We start from the raw sequence: 12664 nt of genomic DNA, 5'->3' as shown, positions 1-12664 counted from the left end.
GTGACTCAAAGGATCTAATGAAAGGGTTCAACGGAAAGTCGTTCCCTCTGAATTCCGTTTTCAATGAGAAACAATTGAGAATTGGTTTGAGCTTCACTTTAATGGAAATTTTCTGGGACTTTGACTTTAATTATTTCTTATTTTTATTTGAAAAGTCTTTCCTTTTATATTTCATCAATGATTCATAAAGATTCATCTAGAAGTCGACCTGTAAAATTAATTTCTAATGAAAGGGCAGGGCAATCCATATATTTCCTTCCGTTTTTATTTTGTAGTTCCCTTCACCTCTGCCTGCCTGGGTTCTCAGATAAATTAAAGAGTTCTCTCTGATTCTCCGACTCCCTTTGGCAGAGCATCCTCTATCGTATCTGGCATCGCTTCTGCCTGCAACACGCCCACTGCTTTATATTTTCATAAACTTTTCCTCATCTAAGGAGACGCCTCCGCCTCGGCGACTTCTCAGCGACTGCGGACTGGGGGGTTTCCTTTTACAAGCGCAGAGACAAATGACTGGCGATGTGGCAGGGCGATAGTGCAGCAGGAGGAGGAGACACATAACTGGGAGGGGGAACCAACGCCTAAGAGCTGCCACAAAGAGTTATGTGCAGAAATTAAATTTGCAAATGCTGCAAAGGGAACGGGGAACTGGGTAGGGAGAGGAGAACAAGGAACGGGTTAAGGGCGCTCCCTGCTCTGCCGAAAAGCAATCGCGAGGCATGCAACACACGCCCCAAAACATCAGTTTGATAAATTGATATCAGCGATCGATGCACAACACACGAGGATGTTGTGCCCCCAAAGATTATTGTCTTTTTTAATTGAAAAAACTTTTAAACGCAAGCAAGGGATCTGGCATCCCCTCCGATCCTTTCCACTTACCTATCGAACCATCCAATGAGTAGGCATTCCGCTGCCATGCCCACGTGCATAGATCACAGGTGGTCAAACCATCAGCGGCTACGCTTTCATCCAGAAACGGTGGACGCGGAGGTGGCGGCACAAAATGTCCATTCCACAGCCCATTCTCGCTGGCATCGAACGCCAGCGGCGAGTCGAAGGTGTCCACCTCGATGGCATTGGCCCACCAGTCGTCATCTAGGGGATTGTATCCGCCACCACCAGCGATGGATCCGGCACCGTCCGGCTCTGGCGTTGGTGGCATTGGCGGCGCTGGCAGTTGGCTTTCTGACAGCGAATCCAAACGGGAATTGGGGAACACGGAGCGCATCGTTGTGGTGCCAGCGGTAGCCGCAGCAGCATCCTGATAAATGTCCGCGCCGCCAGCAGCGGGCAGACGTTGAAACATTTTCTATGCCTCAAGCGAAGAGAAGACGTTGCCTCAAACGGATCTCATGGTGCCGCACTCTCTGCAAAAGGAGATTTAGAAAATCAAACCAAAAATTATTAATAAATATTGGCAAATATTGTCAAATTTGTTGGCCCCAAAAAGAAAAACCTGCCGCTGCTGCTGCTGGGGCAACTTTAAACTGTTTTTGAAAGTTGTTTGGCCTGCACATTGCTGCTGGTGGAATATCCTTATATGTATATCATATACCCCGACCTCATAAGCTATGGACACCCCCAGCCATAAGACCTATGTATGCTGCATGTACTATAAACGATACGGGTTCCACCCCAATTAATAATTCCACAATAAAGACTTTAAATTGCCCAGCGATCAACATTGTTTTGGGGCGTGGCAGATGGCTATATACCCCCTCCCATGGGTGACTGTGACTATGCAAACAGAGTCGCCTTTGGGTGGACTGACAGACAGACAGGTTTTACCCAAAAAGTTTTCCTCCACCTTGCCACGCCCCGCCCCGCGTCGACACACATTAATCAGCCCAAAAAGAAAAGCCACAAGGCGGGTACATGGTTGACACTAATGAAGTTTCCTAACAAGATTACAGAAATGTGATAAAAATAATAATAATAAAAAAAAAATACATGGTAAATATTTGAGAAATAAATCAGCATTAAAAGAGCAACCAAAGATTTGCGGCTGCTTCTGTGCCTGCATTTTTGTTTACACTACGCCTCGAATACGATAAGCAATACCATAAATGCAACAAAAAAGACCAACAACATTTCGTAAGTCGCAATTTGTTCCTTCCTCTGCTTACCCACTTCGATCGTGTTACCTACGCTCTCACAACAGTACACAGTACCGCAATTCCTTCATTTGAGCTTCCCTCTCTCTCGCACACACTGCAATTCGCACCACAAGGCGACGACACGTAGGCACTCCTGCCTACGCACTATGGAAGCTTATGTCTTCAAAAGCGGTAACTCTTGGCTTTCTTCAGGCAAAGCCTGCACTCAGTTTTTGAGACGCTCTTGGTTGGAAGGCGCCCATGGTGCGTCTCTCGCTTTCGGGCATGCAAAAAGCATATGAACTAACTAACGGAACTCTTACTTTGCTGTGTTGTTACAGTGTTTGCTTATACTTCTCTCCACTACCTCTTGCATGTCTAACTCCATTGCTATGCATACCCTTCCCTTACTCTTCCTTTACATTACTCCCACAAATAAATCAACATTAAATGAGCCACTGGCCAGCACGGACCAAAATACTCGCATTTGTAGTTCAATGGGTCAGCAGAGTTGGAAAAAAAAGTGAAACTCCAAACGGCAGACAAATGTGCTAATCAAAGAGACGGCCATCGGCAGTACACAGACAAAACCCACACAGATCATCTAAACCGAAATTATATATCTTTTCACTGTGATTTATAAGCCGGCAATTACAACCTCTGATCGCCTGATCGACCATTATGCAAAAAAGAGAAGAAAAAAAATCAATTCAAACAATGGAAACTTTGTAAGAAAATAGTGAATAAATGCGAGAAAAAAAGAGAAATACCGGAATACTGAAATACCGAAATCATTTATCATAATCATTGTGATTGATTCGTTGAGGAAAAAATATCAAAAATATCACAAGTGAATGAATAACAACAAAAATAACAACAACAATATTTATGATATACGACTACGGGAACGAGTACCGAGAGTATCGTTACAAAAGGCCAACGGACCGGACTGGACCGCTGCCACAGATTCAGATTCGCGCTCATCAGGCGTATAAACGGGGCAACAATTGTTGGGGTTGGGTTGTTGTTGTTGTTGTTGTATCACGTCTTTAGCTCACGTTTTGCTCCATTGAATCACTCACTCATTTGGCGGCTGTGAGTACCTTTTGGCCACCAGCCAGCATGATCAAGAAATTGTTTTATTCGGCCACTGTCCGAACGGAGTAGCAATTGAACGAACAGCACACAGAGACCCCACACCGCAGCGAATCATAAGAGGGGCAAAAAGGGTCTCCAGGGGTTGAATATCGCAAAAATATATACAGACTACAGATATTAGTAGTATTCGTACCGTAGGTCTCCGTTGCGGTCAATGCGTTTGAAACTTTCGAATATTATCAATCATGCAGACATTTTTACGCCCGATTTGTTGTCATGAGACCTTTAAGCAGTTATCTTTTTCTCGTTTTATTTGGTTTTACATTTTTATGATTTAATGCACGAATTGTGTTCCAGATGTTTGTTGTCGTTTCCCTTTTTTTTTGGGCAGCAAATTTCTAATATTAGAAACAACATCAAAGCAAATTGTTTTCAAGAACGCCCAAAGAGACAAAGAGAGGGAGAGAGAGTGGGATATGCGAGAGAACTTTCGGGGAACACTACTACTGTTTATTGGGGAATCCAAAGAGTCTCGTCTCTGGAGATGATGAATTTTTATGAAGCACATCTTTACGATGGGGTGTGTAATTTTTGGGGGAAAATGCATTATACGCTTTGGTTTCTATTGAATTCGAGTGTTTTTAGTCTACTTTATTTATAGTATTTTTCTAGAATTGATTGAGGAAGGATCATTTGTAGGCATACTTTCTCTGAGGCATACTCTCTCTCTGTAATTCGAGGAGCATTTCTCTTTCTAATCGTATAATAATCTCTGTAACAGCAGTTCCTTGATTAAGTTGCTTCCTTTTCGTTTATAAATAACTATTTCTCATGTCGTATTTATTTTTATCACGTGTGTTTTTTGGCCACCTTTCATATTAATCACGCCGCAGGAGTCATGCTTTCAGCAGACAATGGTGCCATATGCTGTTGCTTGGGCCCCATCATCTTGGGGATCTTAAGGCCATCTCCTCGACCTGCGGCAATAAAAAAACAGATTTTGTTGGTTCTTTTTGTTGTTGTTGTTGTTGTTCAACGGTTTACCAAGTTTTCACTTTTTTTGCGCAATGCCTTGGTTGTGCGTTAGTCAAGTGGCTTAATTTATATTTATACGAGTATGGAGCACACACATTCGCACAGACCAAAGACACGAACATTAAGCGTCGAAACTGGCAAACTGGCGAACTTGTGGAAGAGTTATGACTCTGACCCACAACAGGCCCCAGAAACTGTGCCTCAAGACTGTGCCACAGACAGTCTGCGGAATGAGACTGCAGACGTCGGACTCGCGGAATGGAAACTGGAACTTGGACTGTGGCCATAATAACAATTTAGGCTTGTTTCCCGTCTCGGCCGGCAATTTTTCACATTAATTACAAATTACAGATTTATTAGGTATGAGACTCGCACAGCCCCTATGCCACGCCCTCTCCTCTAGAACCGCTGTGTTCTCTGGGTCCATGAACAAGTCAACATGTTGCACAGCTTCCCCCGAACCTGTCTGCAAATGAAATTCCAGCCAACTCTACGCAAAGAGGACAGAAAAGGAACTAGAAAAAGTTGGCTCAAATATTAATGAGTGCTGTAATTTGTTGCATTGTAATAAATTAATTTTATGCGCCGCCGCAGCACTCGCACTCGTGAGAGTGCAACCATTTGCATATGTATGCTCGTACGAGAGTGCCACAAAGCACTTGCAACATTGCCGACGAAGCTGCAGCCCAAGTTCTGGCCACACGCTACACACTCACAGGAGTGCTGGGCTGTGCTGGCTCCGCTAGCTGCATGCAGCAGACACTTGAAACGTACTTGCCACTCGGACTGATTATAGTCAATTCGTTGAATTGGACCACCAAGTGGCCAGTCGGTCTGTCTGTCCGCTCATTCGCTCGAATTCAGCTCGAGTCCGTCCTACCACAACTCGGAGTCATCATCAGGCCGCTCTGAGCCGCTCTGAGCCTCGCCTCTGAGCCCATGAGCCGCCTCTTAGCCGTCGTAGAGTCAGTGAGCTGTTGCGTCAAGCGGCCAGTCATCGTCCAGCGGTGCCGCTAACCAATGGTTTGGCACAGTGGAACATTTCGGATGGAGTATGCCAGACAATGGATAGCTGGAGCTAATACTTTTGATTCATTACTTTTATATTAAATTTTAAAAAAACTGCAATTATCTGCTTAAAATATATATTTCTACCCGAAGGATGACACTCATTAAAACCCCAAATTCAACTCCTGGCAGGGGAAAGGGAAGAATCTTAGTGCGAAAACAATGAAGAACCTTCGCTGCCTTACCATCAGTCCTCCCAATCGATTATACCTTCACGGTATATTTCATAAACCTCCTCAAGCATGGTCAAAATCTCTGCACAGACAAAATGATCAAAACTGATCATTGCACGGTGGACTTGCTCACGTCGTCGTTCGCCCATTACCGTGTAGATCAGTATTCCGGCAAATAATGGAGTTAAAATCACGAATGTGGTCCGCATTTTCTTTTTCTAATTCGGAAATATGGTAGCGAAGATATTTGTGTGTTAAGAGCAGTACAAGTACTGAAGCTGGGAGTTGATTTTGAACGATTTTAACTTGAAGGTTTTCTGTCAGGCCTACTAAAAAATGTTTAAGCTTAAATCATAGAAAATATTTACACACCAACCAAAGGGTTACCACTCCATGGGCTTTTTTGGATATTTTTTGGGCAAGGTTCGAGTTGTGAACCACTGTTTCTCTGAGCAATTGAGCGACAATCAAACAAAGTTGATTGTGAGGCGCGTCTGGCTCTAGTGGTGCCACCACCAGTAACTAGTAACCAGTAACCACTACTACTACCACTACCACTTGTATACCCACCCTATGGACTATGACTATCACCTATAGATGGCCTTACACCCATTACGAGTACCAACAACAACAACAAGAAACCACTTCAAAGATGGCCACAAGAGTAGCATCTTACTTATTTTGTGCTTCGATGGCGGGCCCCGTAGGTTGATTTTACCCTACAAGGGGCAACCCGAAGGAAGAGGAGGAATGGAATAGCCACATAATGAAAAGAGTGTGTGAAGAATTTTAAATTCAAAATTGCATGAAAAGTCGTGAGTCGCAAATAGCTTGTTGCCTGTTGGCATAGCTGTTGCCCCGTTGCCGTTCAGCTCTCTCTGGCCTGCCTGCTTGCTTGCTGCCTTGGCAGACAGATATCCTACTCATCACTTGAGAAAATGAAAAAACAATCATAAACAGCAGGCAGCAACCGCTCCGAACTGCCAACAATGCCTCTTCGAGTGTGTACAGAGTAAAATCCACTCGAAAACCAACAAAAAAGCGGCATGGGAAAAGACTTGCCTGCTTTGGATACTCTTCAATCGATTGCGGCTATGAGATAAACTCCAAAATCATTGTAGTGCCCAAGATCCCTAGGAATTAGATGTACTCTCTCCTGAAAGGGTATCAAAAATACATGAAATAATAAAAGCAGCGTCCGAGCAACACAGCCGACAATCCGCTGTGTGGCTGTGTGTTGCCCCTTTTGTACCTTTCTTTTTTTTTCTATCCCTGCCACTACACCTGTTCCCAGTTCTCAGATTCTAGGCAAAAGGGGTGCCAGCACCCATAGGGGGGGGGGGGCTAGGTGGGAGAACTTAATAAAGTTATTATAATTTAAGCGCTTTGATTATGTGCTTGGGTTTAGTGTTTAAAATACCAAAGCAAAAAGGCGCCTTTGGGGGCATGTTTTAGTGTTTCCTCCACTCACCCACTGTGCCACCATTTTGTACCCTTTAGAGCGGGGGAGTGTGGCCAAGGGGCCAAGGGGGAGTTCTCTCTGTATGTGTGTGTGTGTGTGTGTGGGGGGGGGGGGGGTAATCTTTGTGATTGGTTGCGATTTGCCTTTAATTTTGTTGCTTTGGTAAGTGTTGCATGCACCACGACGATGCTGTGTTGTTGTTGCTACTCTCATGTTGCATGCATCTCCCGTTGGCAAAATGTGCAGCCATGTTAACTTGCAACAAGCAAATCCATTTCCCTGCCGCATGCCTCACTGAATCACTCGCATCGCCAGAGTGTGGAGTCGACTCCACTCCAAGTGGTAGACGAGTCATAGATGCAGCCCGTAGATGCGAGCACTTCTTTGCGGGGGTGCCACTGAAGTCTTTATTAGAGTGTGGAGTGCTCGGGATGGGGAGAGGGGGGTTGTGCAGATTGGTTGCTGGCAACAAACTGGAATTGCATTTGACTTGCCTGCGATTTAAATACACACACATGCCACATCATACGTACGACAATTGTGGCAGAGTGTAGCTGCTCTCCACACACAGATGATGATGATTTTCGGCTTGCATAAGACATCAGGAAATTAATTGGTTGTGTCATGTACTCGCACGGAAAAGGGAATGCACGGAGCATGGAGATTTTTAAGCAACAATTGCTGATTATGCCTAGGAGATGCCATCCTTAGATTAAAGATGCAAACGGAGTGATTGTAACGTCTCGAAATGAAGTCATTAAATGCGGGGATTCATCATGAAGTTGGGGAATACAAGAGATTTACAGTGCTTTAATGCTTACGCGAATTTTGTAGCATTTTTAGCAACTTTAGAAAGTCACTTTTGAGCAGAAGGGATCATCAAATCTTTTTCTTTTATTTTTTTTCCTATTTTTTAATCATGTTTTTCTTAGCGAAACCTTTTTGTTTGAGTGGCTCCTTCATGTATAATTCTAACTTCATTATATGCCCCCATCAATACCCTTTTCATTTCACTTTCAAAACCATTTCCTTCTCATAAAATCATAAATTTCTCTTCACTTTCAAACGAACTTCTTTCTCAACTGCACCTTCGACTTGAACCTCATTCTTTTCTTCGTCTATCGAAGAAAAAGGCACACTTTCGCTGCCACTAGAAACCCACAAAAAAAGGGGGAAAAGTGAAATGAAATTGTGCACCAAAAGGTGACAATTACTTTCAATTTTCTGGCTGGAAAAAAAAGTGCAGAAAATGCTCATCTCGAATCTCAGATTCGGTTTCGCTGTCGATGCAAAGCAGCTTCACTGGCGGAGGCATGCCTCCTGCTGCATCTCCACAAGATTGTTGCTGTTGCGGTTGCTGCTGCCACATTGGCTACAGTTTCTCCTGTGTGAAGTATAGCGAAAATATTTGTGGTCGCAGTCACAATTTTCTGAACTCTTGCCCTTTATGTCGAGCATTTTGCTGTTGTGCCGCAGGCAGCACACTCTGCCACACGACTGCACCGTGGAGAGCAGCATGCAGCAGCCTCAGCAGCCAGAAAGTGCAACTTGCAACTTGCAACTTGATCGGCGAGTGGCGCAGTCGTGGTAGTCTTAGTAGTCGATGATCGCCTCGCTTCGATTTGTATCGCTCTTGCATTGCTTTGCCCCCAATCTGCCGCTCTCTTGTTGCTCCTTTCTTCTCGCTTTCATTGTGGTCCGTGCCGCATTGCTGCTTTATAGATTTGTTGCAAGTCCAAACGCTGCATGGGCATCGGCTTACAGTGGAAGCGGAGGAGCCTATCGAATATTTCATAATACGACGATGACGACGACCTACAGCAGAGCCACTGCCTCGTTGCCGCAGGCCATTAAAAGCGAGAGTCGTAAAAGCCAGTCAGTGCCACATCCTCATCGCCTCCTCCTCAGTCTCAGTCTCCGTCTCATCTCATATGCAAAATAAACAAATTTTCCCAACTCTACGCGAATAAGCTGCTCAAATTTACTCACTCTTTGAGGCATTTGAAACAATGGAGGGGCACTCACACCCAACAACGAAGTAGAAACCCCATAAAACATAAAACAAAACCCCATTTTACGGCATCTTCCAATCACATGCAAAAGTAAAATACGCGCGGAAATCTTTATGACGGATTCAAGTTTCTATAATAATACGATATATGCCACATTATAATCTTTTAGCATAGAAAAAGTTTCTAAATTGCCAACGCAATACAAAGCTCTGACTTTTTATTGTTTAGGGGCCCCCCTCCAAATTTTATGCCCCCATTTAGTGATGGTCTTTATGAGTGTGCCCACAGGCCAGTGCCAAAATTGGAATCTTGTTTCATGAAATTCCCGAATTTCGAATGGCAGTTGATTTAGGAATCGATTTTTATGATCTATATCCACATAATGAACAATGGTTTACATCATCAGCAGCGCTGGAATTTAGATCTGTATCTGCTGAATCTTAATCAACATTCATTGTGTTTTTAGGGAGTGAATAAAAGGGAGGAGAATCACTAAGAATTTCAGTTAGAAAATGATGGAAAAATAACTAAAATATTTCAAATCTCAATGTGAGAGATTTAATGCAAAATTCACCCTAAAACTGCTAAGCCACACTGTGATATTCAAAGAATTTAATTGGTTCTGGCGTTAATATTCTGGAATCTTGAATTGAACTCACATAAGGCTGTGCTTATGTTGAATTATGTTTTTCATGCAAAATTATGCAAACATCACTTGAGCACCTTTGGAAACCTTCAATGAAATGCAAATATCTTTAAGTAACATCCACTCGGGTCATAAACACACCCTAGAAACCATCAATATACACTCGTAGTATAAGCCAATAAATATGTAAATCCCTTTCATAAAACCAATGGAATACACAATTTATGGTCATCTCAAGCGACAAGTTTTTGCAGAGCATCATACATACACAGATACCAGGACAGACTGAAGATAAAACTTTTAGTGCCACTGGCACTGACTGCCACTAACAATGTTGCAAAGTTGTACCAAGTGGTTTCGTTCGGCAGAGGCATGCCGCACCACATTCCCGACAATTGTCCCCGAACAAAATCGTGCTTTAAGGATCGCGAATCTAATCGGGGATTGGAAAAACAATATCTATGCTAATCTCGTTACAAGATCATTCCGACAATAAAATGGTACTCCCCCGCCCGTCCCGGCGGCAACAAACAAAAAACTGGGTGAGGGGAACGAACGAACACAAGAACCTGCAGAGTGTAGTACACTGTTGCATGCAACAAGAAAACAAACAAGAAAACAACAAATAATGAGCCGTAATGAGCAATGGATCGCCACACAATTAGCCAAAAAGTTTTCGTAGTTGATTTTGTTGTTGTTCTGTTTTGGCTACAAATTAAAACAAAATAAAAAACGGGGAGGCTGGCAAAAAACCACACGAAATTAAACAAACAAAACATTCGAGGATTTATATGGCCACGGCACTTGGTTTTTGGGAAATTGCGCGGAAAATTACAAGAAAATCGTGCAGGCTCTGGTTTGCCCACAGAAAAGCCATGAAAAGCCACAGCCACCGTCACACTCCTCCTTCTTCTCTCTGTCGTCTGTATCTTTTGGACTTTCCAACAAATTTAAACGTTACATGCGAGTAGATTTCAACGCGATCCGATCCATCGATCGATTCATGGGTTGCTCGTGCACCCACACACACACACACACAAACAAAAACTTAGATGCAACACTGTGGGGCACATGATGCAATTTTAGGCAACTCCTTGCCCTCAGGTCCCTGCTTTTCACTTTCCTGCCTGCCGAATGTCGAATGCCGAATGCCGAATGCCTTCCTGCCTCCCAAATTGGCCCCAAAACCAAGTCAGTCACTCAGTCAGCAGCTGCCAAAGAGCCAAAAGTCAGTCATTTTTAGTGACTCGACGACTGGCTTTTGTTAGCTTTTTGTTGATTTCTACGATTGGCGTACAAAATAACTGCAACTGTCATTTTGCACCAATCGCCGAATTTTCAACGTCGGCGACCTGCTGGGCCTTGCCTTCTTCTAACAAAATTTGATCAGAAAATTAAAGTCGCCACATAAAATACTCTCTAAAAATGCATCGTAAATGCTAAGCCACAATGGAAGAGAGAAAACGATCGACAGCTCATGAGGCAAGCAGGATAAAAAGGAAGTTTTGATCATTTTAAAACAGTTTTGGTTCGAACTTCTCAATAAATTGAGTTCAAAACAATGAAAAACCCTTGCAATAGTCTCAATGACGAACTTCGCTGCTCTGAAATCTCCTAAAATCCATATTACCTCTCGCCGTAAGAGTATCGCGAAAGAAACGAAACATTTTTTTAGTTTAGTTGCCTGTCTGTCGAGTGAAGCAAAATGTCAATTTTATTCGCTGTTTGCTTTTCTGTTTTCGCTGAAGAAAAAAACCGAGGAAAACCTTTAATTTCAGCGTTTGGATTGCATTCAAACATTGCGCCTGCCCCTGTCGCTGCCTCCCGCCTCTCCCGCCTTTCAATTGCCTTGCAATTTACGTTGAAAATTCGCTTTAGGCGCGCCATTGAGTGTTAATTAAGCATTTATTCAGGCATTGGGTGTCAAAGATTTTCGAATCTAAAGAGACCCGAAAATTAATGCCAGTTTTCCTTTGTTATCAACCATTTTATTTTATTTTTTTTTCATTTGATTTCTTGACTGATTTTTTGGAGTTAAAGTCCAAAGCGCAACTTCATCGATCATTGTCGGTTGGTGGTACTGTGGGCATTGTCAAAAATCTACACAAAAATACACAGAAAATGCCAGAGGGCCCTCAGAAATGTTGATGAGACAGCCGCCCAGCAGCCCTCCACTTGAGAGACTTGAGAGACTCGAGAGACTGAGACTGAGACTCAGATGAATCATTTCTTCCGTCGCACAAGCACTTTTAATTGGTCAATAAAAAGCGGTATAATCATAGAGGAAATGCCTTAATTTGCATATTTGTTGGCCATATGTTGGCTAGATTTTGGCAATACTTTTGGGCCATTTGCCTGACAGATGAATGACACGTTAAATGTGGCTTATTGCTGTCTCTAATTCTCATATTAAAGTCAAATCGAATGCCGAAAACCTGTACGGAAATGTTGTTCAGACTTTGGAAGGTTTTTTACTTATTTTCTTGCCCGCTATTGAAGGTGAAACATGGCAGCAGAATGATGCAGAAGAATGTCAGAATCTTCAATAATTCGCTATCTGAAATGTTTGGAACTTTCACTAGAACTTTTCCTCTGCAAAAACTTGTATAAATTCTCATAAATTCCCATACAATTTCCCCAAGCTTTTCATATTTCTTTAAGCAGAACAAAAATGTTAATTGAACTTTAGACACCTTCTAGCGACACTTTTCTCTGACAGTCTCTGGCTTCTCCGTCACTCTGAAGTGGTGCTCATCTCAAGCGGAGGAGTAACCTTAATCGGGCATAGGAAATGCAACGGTAAACAGTATCAACAAGAGGCCCAACGCCTCCCCCTGGGAGATCTGAGTGAGGAGACCCCAACGGAGGGGCAATGGCTGCTGATAAGCATCGCTTCGCCCCAGTAGTACAATGCCACACACTTCTCTGTCTCTCTCTCTCTCTTTCTCTTTCTCTGTAGCTTCTGCACTTCCTTGCTGCCGTTGTACGTTGCAGTAGATGCAGTCAATGTGCCAGTTAGGCACTCAACTATGCGTATCTGTGTGTGTATGAGTGTGTTGCATGTGCAACACTTT

At 43.2% G+C, this 12664-nt stretch overlaps 1 protein-coding gene across 2 annotated transcripts in view; it reads right to left on the bottom strand.

The window, feature by feature from the left end:
- LOC117587338 overlaps nucleotides 1–12664 on the bottom strand; it is a 73596-nt gene that overhangs the window by 24872 nt on the left and 36060 nt on the right. For both annotated transcript variants that reach the window (XM_034277977.1, XM_034277976.1), the window contains exon 3: nucleotides 880–1367. In XM_034277977.1, the coding sequence (XP_034133868.1) occupies nucleotides 880–1306 (427 nt within the window). In that variant the 5' untranslated portion in view covers nucleotides 1307–1367. The remainder of the gene's footprint in view (nucleotides 1–879; nucleotides 1368–12664) is intronic.

The sequence above is a fragment of the Drosophila guanche genome, unplaced genomic scaffold (genome assembly GCF_900245975.1).
Source record: "Drosophila guanche unplaced genomic scaffold, DGUA_6, whole genome shotgun sequence".
NCBI lineage: Eukaryota > Metazoa > Arthropoda > Insecta > Diptera > Drosophilidae > Drosophila > Drosophila guanche.
This window is presented reverse-complemented; position numbering and strand designations above follow the sequence as displayed.